The sequence below is a fragment of the Drosophila guanche genome, unplaced genomic scaffold (genome assembly GCF_900245975.1).
Source record: "Drosophila guanche unplaced genomic scaffold, DGUA_6, whole genome shotgun sequence".
Taxonomy (NCBI): domain Eukaryota; kingdom Metazoa; phylum Arthropoda; class Insecta; order Diptera; family Drosophilidae; genus Drosophila; species Drosophila guanche.
In genome coordinates, this window is record NW_022995749.1 from 4281723 (window position 1) to 4293938 (window position 12216).

A 12216-nucleotide genomic window follows, 5' to 3' on the forward strand; every position below is an offset into this window, starting at 1 on the left:
AAAAATATATTTTTGAGTTGTAATGACTTTATTCATATAGAATTCCTTACCTTTGTCTGTTTGCAGAAATTTTCTTTCCGTTCCCTCACTTTCGGCAGCCATTTCATCTTTAAAAATATTCTTTAGCTTTGGTAAAACCAAAAGCAAAAAAATTAGTACAATAAATTTAATAGTTTTTTTAAGAATCAAAATCTTTAATAATATTTTGCCGAGCGTATAAAGGTTTATTTTGGACTTTAGTTGTTCCAAAAGCCAAGAGCTATGCGAATGGTATGGAATTGGACCTTGTGGCTTATAGTAGTGCGGTCTAGACCCGTACCACGGATGAAAACCTGAAGGCTCATGCCCATACTCCGGAGCAGGTGGTGACGTAGCCGGTGGTAAATAGTGGTTGTTCGGCGGTGGAATATATTGATATCCTCCTTCGTTGTTATCTAAGAAAAATAACTTTTAAATTATTTAAAGCATCCATAGCTCATGTGTAACCGCACAGTTTATCTTTAATATGTAATGCAAACCTTCATTTTGAATAACCCATTTCATTCCATTCAGTAAAGGTATATCATAACTAATCGTTCTCTCAGTGATATTTAAAAGAGGTAACAATTTTTTAGTAAAAACACGTATCCATTAATTCTGTTTCGTTCAAGATTTCTTGATTTATTGAAACTGAGCTATTTAATTTAGTTGAAAATTGAAATATTCCTTGTGACTGCGACTTTATGAGTATTCTTTTAATAAAACTATTAAAAACAGTTAATATCAGCAGCATTGCCCTTAAACGTTAATATTGGAAGAAAATTATTAGTAAAGAACAGCAAAGAACAACAGGAACAAAACCTTTTGATAACACGCTAATGAATGTAAGGCGCTCAACGGATCGAGCCAGAAGATTTTTGTGGTTAAGGCCACAATGTATTACACTAAGTGGCACATTCTATCCTTTGTCCTTTCCACGAGCCGAGAATGTTTAAATTATTTATATTGTCGTTACCTATTATTTTGTGAAATATGTAATATACATTCTGATCTAAGGCTCAGTAAGATGAGAAATATGAAGGAAGGTCGACTAAAAAAGTTTCCATAAGCGTATAGACACTCAATGTGCCACGTGTCATTGAACAATTTGAACCAATCTCATCTAAGTCAATGTATGACTATAAAAATTTGTAAATGAAATAAAAGTACACTTTATAACAAAAAGCAATGCTTTAAAATTTATGTAATCTTCATCGTACATTTAACACTAGTTTCTTTTATTGCAGATTTACTTTCGGATGTATTTGTAAAACTTTTATATTTTTATTTTGTATATTCAATGAAATTATTAATTGAGTTTTTTATTATCAACCTTTTTTTTTAAATAGTTTGAAGTTAATCTACGCACCATACTCCATTATATTTGCATTTTTAAAGTCGTTATCGAAGTTTTCTTTTAGACAAAAAGAAATATTAACCAAAGAAGCGAGCACAAAGACTATGTACAATATGTTACACATGGCTTAGACGAATGAATGAATTGAGCCCAAAAATCGAATAAACCGTTTTCTTGTCTTTCATGTCTTTTTATAAATTCCAACCTTTCTACGAATTTTTATAAAGAAAACGAATCATGAACACAAATTTTGGCCGCCGAAGAGTAAATACCCTAGACTTTTAAGTACTTTTTAGTTCAACAGCTCTCTATAATCTTTTTGTTATTTTGGAGTGTTCAGTGAGAATTGCACTTAAACATCATATTTATGAAAAAACTATATCTACCATAAGCCCCAGAAAATAAAAGTTTTTAGTCATTATCAAACCTTTTACAAACTTACTAAGACCAAAACCAATTCAAGGATTCGAGGTACTTGTACCTTATTTAGGGTACTGTTATATATTTGTTTATGAAAAAGTTAAGATACGCTGGTAGGGTATTTGCAGGTATCATAAAATGTGAACACTGTTTAAGTAACTGTCAATTTTACTTTTCTTTATAAGGTTGCCCCTACCAAATGTTAAATCACTTGTGTATTCTTCTTGCGGAGGCAGCTAGCGTCACTGAGCTTTTTAGTATTCATGGTGCGTTCAGGTACTTCGATTGTGTTCGAGATTTCGCAAAGAGAAGTTAGTAATTATATTTGATATAACTTTCTCAAACCGCTTTTCAGAACAAATTCAAATTTAAGTATGCATAGTGTTGAATGTTTATAGATCTTTGGGAACCGATGGTTTGATAGCATTTCCGGCCGATCTCAATCTTCACTATGACACGTATAAGACACAATTATTAATTAAAAAACAATTAAATTAATATATCCCCTGTGGATTTCATGGAAATAATATTACGCACCTCAACACTTTCACTTTTGATAAAATTGTATTTAATCAATTTAGTTAAAAAAACAAAAGAAGTCCCTTTACAGTTGGTTTCCATATCCTTGTTTTTAAAGTCTTTAGACAAATTAGAATGCTGCTCAAAGAAAAAAAGTTGTTTTTTTAATCGACACAAGGAACGAATATTTAATTAAAATGCTTCATGTTCTATTATACCAATCAAAAACTTTGCGACACATTGTCAATGCTCTGTTTTACGTATCTAATGCAAACATCCACAAAGATCTGAATATTCCAACAATTAAAGAAGAAATAAAGAAAACTAGTAAGAAATACATCGACAGACACCACAACCATGAGAATAATTTAGCCTTAAGTCTATTAGACAATAGCTTAACAGTAAGAAGACTGAAAAGATACCACATTCTCGATTTCCCTGATAGATAAATCCAACAAACTGAAAAGATGTTATATATAATAGCAGGGCCATTGGAAAACTGCTATTTCTGTTAATTGAATATTAATTATACAATTTACTTATTGTTTAAACAAACAGATTGTAAATATAAAGAGAGAGAAAAAAAAATGTTCTATTATTTATTTTTTATTTATTTATTTTTGTTTATTAATTCGACTGTTCAACAGGATATGAGCCACTAATTCTTGAACCACTTGCCAAAATGAATTTGACTTCTCCTATTATATTTCAATGTAAATCCCAATCCCTATATAGTCTTCTTGAGTGTTTTTGTGCCAAATGGGATAGCTGAATAATAATAGTCGGCCTGCCAAAGAAAACAAAATTTATGTTGCACTTTTTTTTTATTTGTCAAAGTAACTTGTACTTTTTTCCAGCATTTATCAAATTTTTGTATCCATTAAAGAAAAAGGATGTGTCGCGTCCTCTTAATTATAATTTTTTTGTGAGATGACTTCATCGTTTACCTTAAATCTCTTTAAACCGAGAAATTTATTTAGGCTTGGGAAAAAGCAAATAACCAGCAATAAGCAGGGATGCAAGGCTGGAATGTCTCTCTTTGCCAAATGTGTTCGCTTCTTTTTCAAATCCTCATTTAATCGATCCGATAAGCTGGCATAATATTCGTCATTGATTGGTTTACCATTTTGAAGGCAGTCAATGTGGTTAAAACCGCGTGCATTCAAAAGAACTGTCGCTATGACCTTATTGTTCTCTATTATTCATTGGGAATTAAAGCAGTTTCAGCAGTCCTAATCGATAATTCCATAGAACAGGCAGAAAAGGTAAATAGAACCTGAAACGCACGAAAAAATTGCTAAAAATTAATTTGGTTTTAAAAGTTTTGCAAGTAACTATTGTCGGAAATCCTCTTAATGGGTTGACAATGATAAGAATCTGGTTACTTAAAAGGGATTTTTAAATAATAAAAATTGATTTCCTAAGAATATAAATACAATTTATTATTTCGGTGATGTATTGTTAGTCATAGGATTGAGGAGTAATAACCCTTGAGTTAAAATCCTCTTAAAATTAAAATTAGTGTAAATTAGTTTACTTTTCTTTATCTTAAATATTCGTTTTGAATCCATTCGGACTTAGACTAGAAAATATACAAGTATCATTTCCGAACCCGAACCTTTAATTTTTAAGATGAAAGTGCATTTAAGTGTGTACATTTAAATTGATCTATTAGCCACACTAGCGTTATTTTCATATATTTTGGGTAAGTAATCACCCATATTTATATGGCTGTTATCTGTTACGACCGTATCCATACTTGAAAAATGTGTTGGTGTTTTACTTAAAGCATCAATACCACAAAACGGAACACTGCTCAATTGGTTAATTTCTGTTTCGGAACTGCCGGTATGGGTTGCAAAACTCTGAGGGCAGTTATCGCAGTGATTTTTGTCAGTGGACAAGCCATTGCCAGATTGGCAGGAGCTAGGCGAAGACGACGGCTCATATTTCCGAGGCCGTCCTCGCGATAAGTGTCGCCTCTTAACAAACTCGTTATCGTCGACCATCCAAAAAGAGCCAAAGTCATCTTCATATCGGACAAAACATTTGTGTAGCGATAGATTGGTACGTATCGCATTCTTTGTTACGCATAGTTGATTATAGAAAGTTTATGTATAGAATATTCGGTAGCCGTCAAGAGTTGAAAACAGGAAAATGCATTGAAGGAAAGTGGAGAAAAGGTACATTGAGATGTCAAAATTTTCACACACACATATATTTATGTATGTATATATTTTTAAATAAAACTAGTCAACACCTAAAGGCGAGGTTTAACGTTGTGAGACGCGTCTAGGGCCGTGTCACTACTTTTATACCCGGTACACAGTAAATATATATGTGAGCTTATGATTTAAAAATAGTTTATCTGTTTAGATTTATGTGCATCACTTCTGAAACCAAATCGCCGTTTTAGCTCGCAGTACTTTAACAAGGAACGCAGTCTGCGCCCGCTAGCAAAAGAACATGAGTCAAAAGAGCGTGTTGGTGCGATAAATGATGTAGAATTCGACCAAAATCATAAGGTATATTGATATACTTCCTGGGTACCGGTCATCTTTCTTTCTTGTTAGAACTGCAACATTTTCTTAAAACTATGGGAAGCATTATCTAGTAAAACATATGAGTTGAGAGTAGCAAGCTAAACTCAGAAAATACTTTAAAAACTTCATTCCCCACAAAAAACCACATCTAAAAAAAACCCTTAGTTTGTTAAAATATGTTGAAGCCCGAGTCCATCAGAAAAAGTTTCTGTGACGCCAGGGGAAAAACAACACAATTTTGTTGAAGAGTCTAATTGATAACAATAATAACGGTTTTATTTGTTAATTTTCTACGAACACTTTATCGCTTTAAACTCTAGCTTATATTAAGATTCACAAACTTTGGGCGCTCCCACGCAGCCTTGCTGCGCTCCGGCTATCGCTTCGGGGATCTTGACCCCCGTCTATCACCCGGATAGCCTTCTAGCGTGGTGCCGCCGGCTTTAAGGATTGGTTGCTGGGGACGCCTAGCTCAAAGTCCGATTTCGATACGCACAATCCACACACTGAGAACTGGAGGTCCCTCGATGCTTGGAACGATGCGTCCGCATACGACGAGTTCGCTCTCAATACTTACCTGGCAGGCGAGTGATTTTCCTTGGGTCTACTTTCAGGGCTTAAAACTAAAACGAAATTTATCTGGGTTGACACTTGAGACGTCCCTCGGTGCGATCCTTTTCCGTTATCACTGCGTTTCACTTGTGAATACGTCACCGTCTCCACGCACTCTTATGTCGCGACTCGAAAAGCAAGGCGGGGGGCGAGGACCCTTCTTAATATGGCTTTCATGGCCCCTGAAAACTAGGAGAGAAATTAAACGGACAGACAAACAAAAAACAGACAGACATAGACTCGGCTATTGATGCTGATCAAGAATTCATGTATATGTACATACATATATGTATGTGTACACTTTATAAGAAACTTTTTCAGAACTTTTTTAATAAAAAAGTCACAAGGTTAATTGCCTAAGGTATGGTCGATAAAATACCATTTACCGTCATGCAAAAACTGGCCCACCAATTTTTGCATTTTCGAAATACAAATATATTAAAATCGTAGCTCAAGCTGTGCAAGTGTTTGCGAGCTAGCAATGACAGCTACGATTTTAAAATAGTGTTCATCATGCATTTAATTTACAGTATAGAAAATAAATGCAGGAGCAAAAGGATGAAAAAACAGTTAGATAAAAACCCACGTACCCAAAATTCAGAGCTACGAAATAGTTTGCATCAGGCAAATTGGAAGCTCCTTGTAAGTTGTTACCAATGCTAGTTGTACGCTGTGGTCTTCTTTTGTAAAACTCGATTTCATCAACCGTCCATACTGCTCCTTTTACATTCTCAACACGCATAAAGCATTTATGAAGCGACAGATTATGCCGAACTGCATTCTACATAGTATGTTTATTTGGTTAGCTGGTATCACAAAACTCTTCATAAAAGTACTATTAATAAGAAAGAATGTCTAGCTTCGGGGGCCGATGCTGTTGATAGGCTTGCAGAACAAAGTCTTTCTTTCTTTAAAGTCATTTGACTTTCGAAATGGTAACATATGTAACAGTGTAATATCACAGCATTCTGGACTCTGCAGCTCTGAGAGATAGACAGACAGACATTTTTAGATCGACTCAGCCATCGATTCTGATCATGAATATATTTATTTTATAAAATCGGAAACGTTTCACAAATCTAATAAGTGTACCCCGTTAACTGTTCGAACACCAGGTGTCATAGGAAAAAAAAACAATTCCCTAAATAAATTAAAAGCCACAAATCTATCATTGTTTATTGTATTATGAAGTTCTGGTTTTATCGTGTTGTAGCCTATATGGTGCCTGAGATCGATAATCTAATCAAAATTATTGGACGTACAGGACATAGTATCTACTTGGGCCTTTAATAAAATATATTTCTCACATGTATCTTTATATTATCCTTATCTCTCTCTCGGACGGACATAACGTTCAAACACACGTATTAGAATATGAATATATAATTACCTTCCAAGTAGCTGCGTTTCGACGAAAGTAACAAAAGGTATTTTGAAACCAGTTATAAATTTCGTTCAGTGTTAACTGCTTGTCTGGAGAATCAATGATGGCCTGTAAAACAAATTAAATTAAAAGGTGGTCTTTTAGTCTTACGTGGGAGAACGTTGTGAGACGCTGCCAATACAGCGTATTCTAACAAGATGTGAGAAGAAAAATCATAACATAACTATAAATACAATTTGGGAATACAGGAGCCCTAAGGCGTAAAAAGCCCTCCCCATCATTATCAAAGCATTAAATACCTGTCTAATGAGAGAAGCATATGTAAAGGGAGGTCGTACATCCGCATTCTTGTAGAATTCTCTGTTTCTCTGTATTTCTGAAAGTGATATTATATTTAATAATGAAAATATTAATTTTTTTTCAAATTTAGCTAATAGGTTGACAGACGCACTTGAAAGCGTCACAACTTATATACCAGGTAATAAGTCAGTGTATGGGTGTGCACGTATAAATTCTAGATGTATAGGTGATCGATATGTATGATTTAGGATTGACACATTCACCACTCACCTTGTTGCACATCAAGTCCAGCTCTCTCTAGCATATATGGCAAACCTATAAATAAATGTTGAAGAATGAAGTTAATATCAAGCCTTTACTGGTGTGAAAAGACTCTTCTACCCAGTTTTTGTATAAAAAAAAACAACAAACAGTAGAAGACAAGGGATTTATTGGAGCCGCATGGCGCGGGCTAGATTTTGCTGGTAATCTTTTCTTAGATAACGACGTCTGCTCCTAAGTTAAGTTAAGTTTTTTGGCGCTCATTTAATAACATAATGATTTATTCACCAAGCAAATATAACATTTTCAATTTAGTACATACCACCATTTATTGAAAACGCTGTTTTATCCATATTTCTTTTCTTGATTGTGCACAAGTTTGATGAATTAACCATTGGAAGATTAAGAGAGCTCGGAGAATTTGATTGTCGAATTGTGCGACCTAAGCTGGCCATTGTAAGTGGACTCGTCATTCTGCAATAATTTCCATCCTTTCCGGAAGTATCCTAAAATAAAAATGTTAAGCTCAATAATATAAATCTATATTTCAATAAATAATCATTTCTCGTATTTTAAAAATTGTGTAAAAATTAAATTATGAAGTAATTGGGATCTCAGACTATACCTTGCGATCCGACTTTGTCGGCGATAAAAGTTGCTTCGACAGATACAAGTGGTGCATCATTGCTTGTAAGCGATCTCTTTCTTTTTGCAGGTGAGACTCCAATTGAGAAACAACTTGCATTTGTACACGAGCTTGAGCCGTTGACCGGTCATCCAATCCATGTTCCGTATTAAGATGCCTAGAAAGTGTAGAGAATTTAGCGATAGAGTAAGCGATAATTTGCTTAAGACAAAAATACGTTTGGATTAAATGAGAACACACGATTAACGTATTATTGATAGTGAGGAATGGAGTAAAAATAGTTTACCCTGGGGCTAGGATTCTACCAGAACAACTATTACCACTAACAACAATCAAAACCATCAGATCAATTATTAGACTTAAACATAAAATCCTTTAAACAAGTTCTTGAAACTACTCACAAAACACGAGGAGGATCGTTGTGAGTCGCGTCACTATTTTTATACCCCGTACTCAGTCAGATTTTTGTCCTCTTTTGGAAACGGCTGTGAGTTTATACCCGGTACTCGAAGAGTTCATTTAAGCGTTTTTTTTATTTATTTATTTACTGGATAACTTATACTCGCATTTAATTAGAATAAGACTTATTTGGAATGGAAAATATCATATATCATATTTCATGTATGTTATTTACTTACTTTACAAATGATGTGATGTCTTCTAAGTCCATTTCGCAACCGGGCCACCGGCAAACACCGTGAGCAAAAAGAGGGTGATAGTATTTCCTCATGGTAAATTCATCGTGCACATAATCATTTTCATTACTGCATAAATCTTTATCTTTTGACCTTAAGAAGCGCTCAGAATCTGAAAAAATATGTTTTTCCTGCTCCGAAATATATTCAGGCACATTGTAAAAACTATGTTCCGAAATAGGGGTCATTGTGTGTTGGCCTTGGGATATATGCATTCGGGAATGTGTTGCAAGCTGACCAGCAGATATGGATTCATCAAAGCTCGATAATGGAGAGCTACACTTTACGACATGAGAAGCAAATGATATTGTATTGTTTAAAAATCCGGATTGTTGAAAGCAAGCATTCTTAACGCTTTCTGTGCAAATATCTGGGACAGAAATATGGTATCTTCTCTCTCTATCCTCTTGGTCCTCTTGTTGGGCGGGTCCCTCACGACTAGAATCTTTAATGTCCTTAGAAAAATCCTCATCATGTATCCGGAGCATATCTGTAATACGCACTAAATAGGTATGCAATTAAAACAACATTAGAAAGCTTTTTGTAAAGCAATGAGCGTTTTTAATTTAAAGAAAACGGTAAAGGGGTTGGATGTAAAGTATACTTATTTATTTATTGCTAAACAATGGCACTTTGCTTGGCAAAGTGTCGACCGGAAGAGACGACGAAGCCAGATCCAGGCGATCAACCCAGCGGAAAATGGACTTCGGACGTTGTGTCTGAGGACCAGACGAGCAACAGAGAGGATGAAGGCTCCCAGTAATGCACCATTTACTGTCATCAAAAGGATCACGGAAGCCGAGGTTCTAGAAGCCTGAAGGAACTTTCCCAGCGGGTAACGCCATCTGTGGAACATATTGGAGAGGCGACAAGAAGCCTTCAAAACGGCAGACTGTGTGGAAACTATGAAGGCACTTCGGCATCTTCGGATCCCTGTATACCTCGTCAGGATAGTGGACAGGGTACTGACGAGACGATCAAGGAGCCCAGCTCATAAAATGGAGTTCCGCAGGGGTAGGTGCCAGGACCGATCCTGTTTAGCACGATGTACGACGGAGTTCCGAGACTTAGCTTGCCCGAGAACATGACGATTGTGGTGTTCGCCGACGATTTGGCCATCCTAGATGTGACCAAGGAACAGGAGGTGGCGGAAGCAGCAAACTGGGCAAACGAGACAAGACCGAGGACAGCAGCAGGTAGAAGGTGCAGTTAGCAAAGGTTTCAGTCTGTGATCACGATATCACATCATGAATCAGGATCGCCTGCGCATTGTGGACCATATCCTGGTCATCCCGGGACTTTTCCCACTAGTGGAGCATTGAGGGAATAAGACATCAAGGTGTGGCTGGAGTGGAAGCAAGGCCAGGTGGATTTCAACTCTAATAGATGCTGAGTGAACCTGGTTGCCTTCGATCATACCTAACGCGGTTTGGCCACGAAACGGACGACTGATGCCCAGCTTGCGTCCGAGGCATTAGGCAAAACGCCCACCACGTCCTCTTTGAGGGCCACCAGGGTCATCAGTGAATACTTGCAACAATGTGTTGATACAGTAGTCAGGATGCGAAATTTGCTTGCTGTAGCTTTGATAGTCTCTGATATCCAGGAGCTCATCTAGACGGACGGACAAACAGACATAGACTCGACTTTTGATGCAGATCTAGAATAGATATACCTCATGGGGTCTTACTTAAAACGTATGGTGTGATTGTAATATGAGCAAAATATTTTCGCTTTATATAAAATTGATGATACAAATTCCAAGTTTATGATACTGTAATTAATTGCGTCGGGTTTCAATAGCATTAAGCACCAGTCAATAAAACCCAGGCATTAAACACTCAATGCATGCACCGTTTAGTTTGTAACTTGCTTTTGTGGCAAATTTACAAATTTACAGGGTTGTTACTGTGCCTTGCGGATGAAAGATCATGCAGGTTTGGAGCTGCAGGTAGCAACCTTTCGGACTTTGCCGCTAGGGTACAGATTAACTCCATATAACGCTCTTCAAACTTCGAAGAAAGGGGTTTGGTTTGGGAAATGTCTTCCGCACCCCCTGTGCAGATGCTTCTGAAAGTATATACGCGTCTTTTCGCTTCCGAATCTTTCTTAAAGTTCTGCTACATAGATTTCAAAGCTTGGTGACGATCTTTCTGAACGTTCACCACCTTTTGCAGAGTAACTTCTTCCGACATCTAATTCGACACCATTCGACACCGGTGTTAAGCCGCGTTTACTTTATTTCACATATAAACTCATAACTCTGCACAACTCATCACTCAATACAAAATTTGCTTAAAAATTGCAAGTAACATTCCTCGCGCAAAAACTCACTCAAATTCTCTATACTTACTCGAACCGAACGCAGGCGATTAGAACCTACCGAAGACAGCGAGGAGAGTGTGGCGACGAGCAATTTCCACTTCGAAATTGCATGCGTTTTTCAGATGAGTTCATTAAAAGGCGGTCTTGGGGCGTCGATGTGTTTGCAGATGGGTCCCACCATAGTCCACCATGTACAGTTGTGTCTCCTTGGATGTAAGTATGTCCAAATTTCCAGCAGTCAATGAAGGAAGGTTCCATTCCGAGACAGAATGTCCATGCATGGACCGCGTTGCTCGTGGTGGTGAAGGATAGCCACTACAAATGAATTTTTTCATTCTGGCTTTAATTCAATCTGATCCTAGCTAGGGAATCTGATAGATATGTCCATTCTCTAAGATAGTGCGTTTTTGGTTTTCTCTTATCTTCATAATTGTGCATACCACATAATTTTGAATTGTGAATTTTGAAATACACTTGTGACAGTATATTATCACAGCATTGTGGATGAAAAGCTTAAGTGGTCATGCTCTTATGGTCGGAAGACGGACAGACAGGCAGATAGACGGAAAGACAGACACACATACAGACGGACAGACAGACATTGGCTCGGCTATTGATGCTGATCAAAGATATATACATATATACTTTGTAGGGGCGTAAATGTTTCCTTCTGTGTGCTAAATACTTCGACCAAAAATCTAGTATAGCCCTAAAATCTTCGAGCACAGGGTATAACGAGGAGCAACGTTGTGGTTCTCGCTAAGATGCGTCACTACTTTTATACCCGGCAGTCAGTCAGTACTATTATGCCGAAATTTTAATGTTTTTTTCTGTTTACACTTTTTTGCTAAATATGTCATCTACATCAACAGCAGTTTTCAGACCAACACTTAGTTTCAGATCACTGTTCTCAGCCAGAGGACAAAGTGTGCAAGCTACAGAGAGCTGGCTCATCGCTAAAGGGGGTAAGGGTGGCCACTGAAAATGAATTTCTTCAATCTACATACACATCTAAATCCAATCTGATCTTAGTTCGGGAATCTGATGTGATTGGGTTTTGGGTTTTGGGTTTTCTTGTGTAAGAAATGTGAAATCACAGCAGCTCGATTGCCTCTGAGAACCAGGCCCTCATCGAT

At 36.7% G+C, this 12216-nt stretch overlaps 1 protein-coding gene across 3 annotated transcripts; it reads right to left on the bottom strand.

Annotated features, from left to right (window-relative positions):
* Positions 1 to 151: 151 nt before the first annotated feature.
* Positions 152 to 11668, bottom strand: LOC117585800 (forkhead box protein P1). Of its 3 annotated transcripts, XM_034275505.1 has the most exons (8): positions 11139 to 11668; positions 8699 to 9257; positions 8040 to 8217; positions 7737 to 7920; positions 7424 to 7468; positions 7153 to 7229; positions 6860 to 6961; positions 3899 to 4395 (listed from the first exon to the last, which is right to left on the bottom strand). In XM_034275505.1, the coding sequence occupies exons 2-8, from the start codon at positions 9241 to 9243 to the stop codon at positions 3973 to 3975; spliced, it is 1554 nt and encodes a 517-aa protein (XP_034131396.1). In that variant the 5' UTR covers positions 9244 to 9257; positions 11139 to 11668; the 3' UTR covers positions 3899 to 3972. The 3 variants fall into 3 exon arrangements, with proteins under 3 accessions (XP_034131397.1, XP_034131398.1, XP_034131396.1); XM_034275506.1 differs by lacking the exons at positions 3899 to 4395; positions 11139 to 11668 and adding an exon at positions 152 to 434; XM_034275507.1 differs by lacking the exons at positions 3899 to 4395; positions 11139 to 11668 and adding an exon at positions 3217 to 3590.
* Between the last annotated feature and the right edge of the window lie 548 nt (positions 11669 to 12216).

Bases quoted from the DNA above. Each gene is read 5' to 3' on its own strand.
- LOC117585800 (XM_034275505.1), bottom strand. From the start codon at position 9,243: ATGCTCCGGATACATGATGAGGATTTTTCTAAGGACATTAAAGATTCT. The intron at 8,218-8,698 runs GTAAGTAAATAA...TACACTTTCTAG, and splicing joins GACATCACATCATTTGTAAA to GCATCTTAATACGGAACATG. The intron at 7,921-8,039 runs GTATAGTCTGAG...TTTTTATTTTAG, and splicing joins CGACAAAGTCGGATCGCAAG to GATACTTCCGGAAAGGATGG.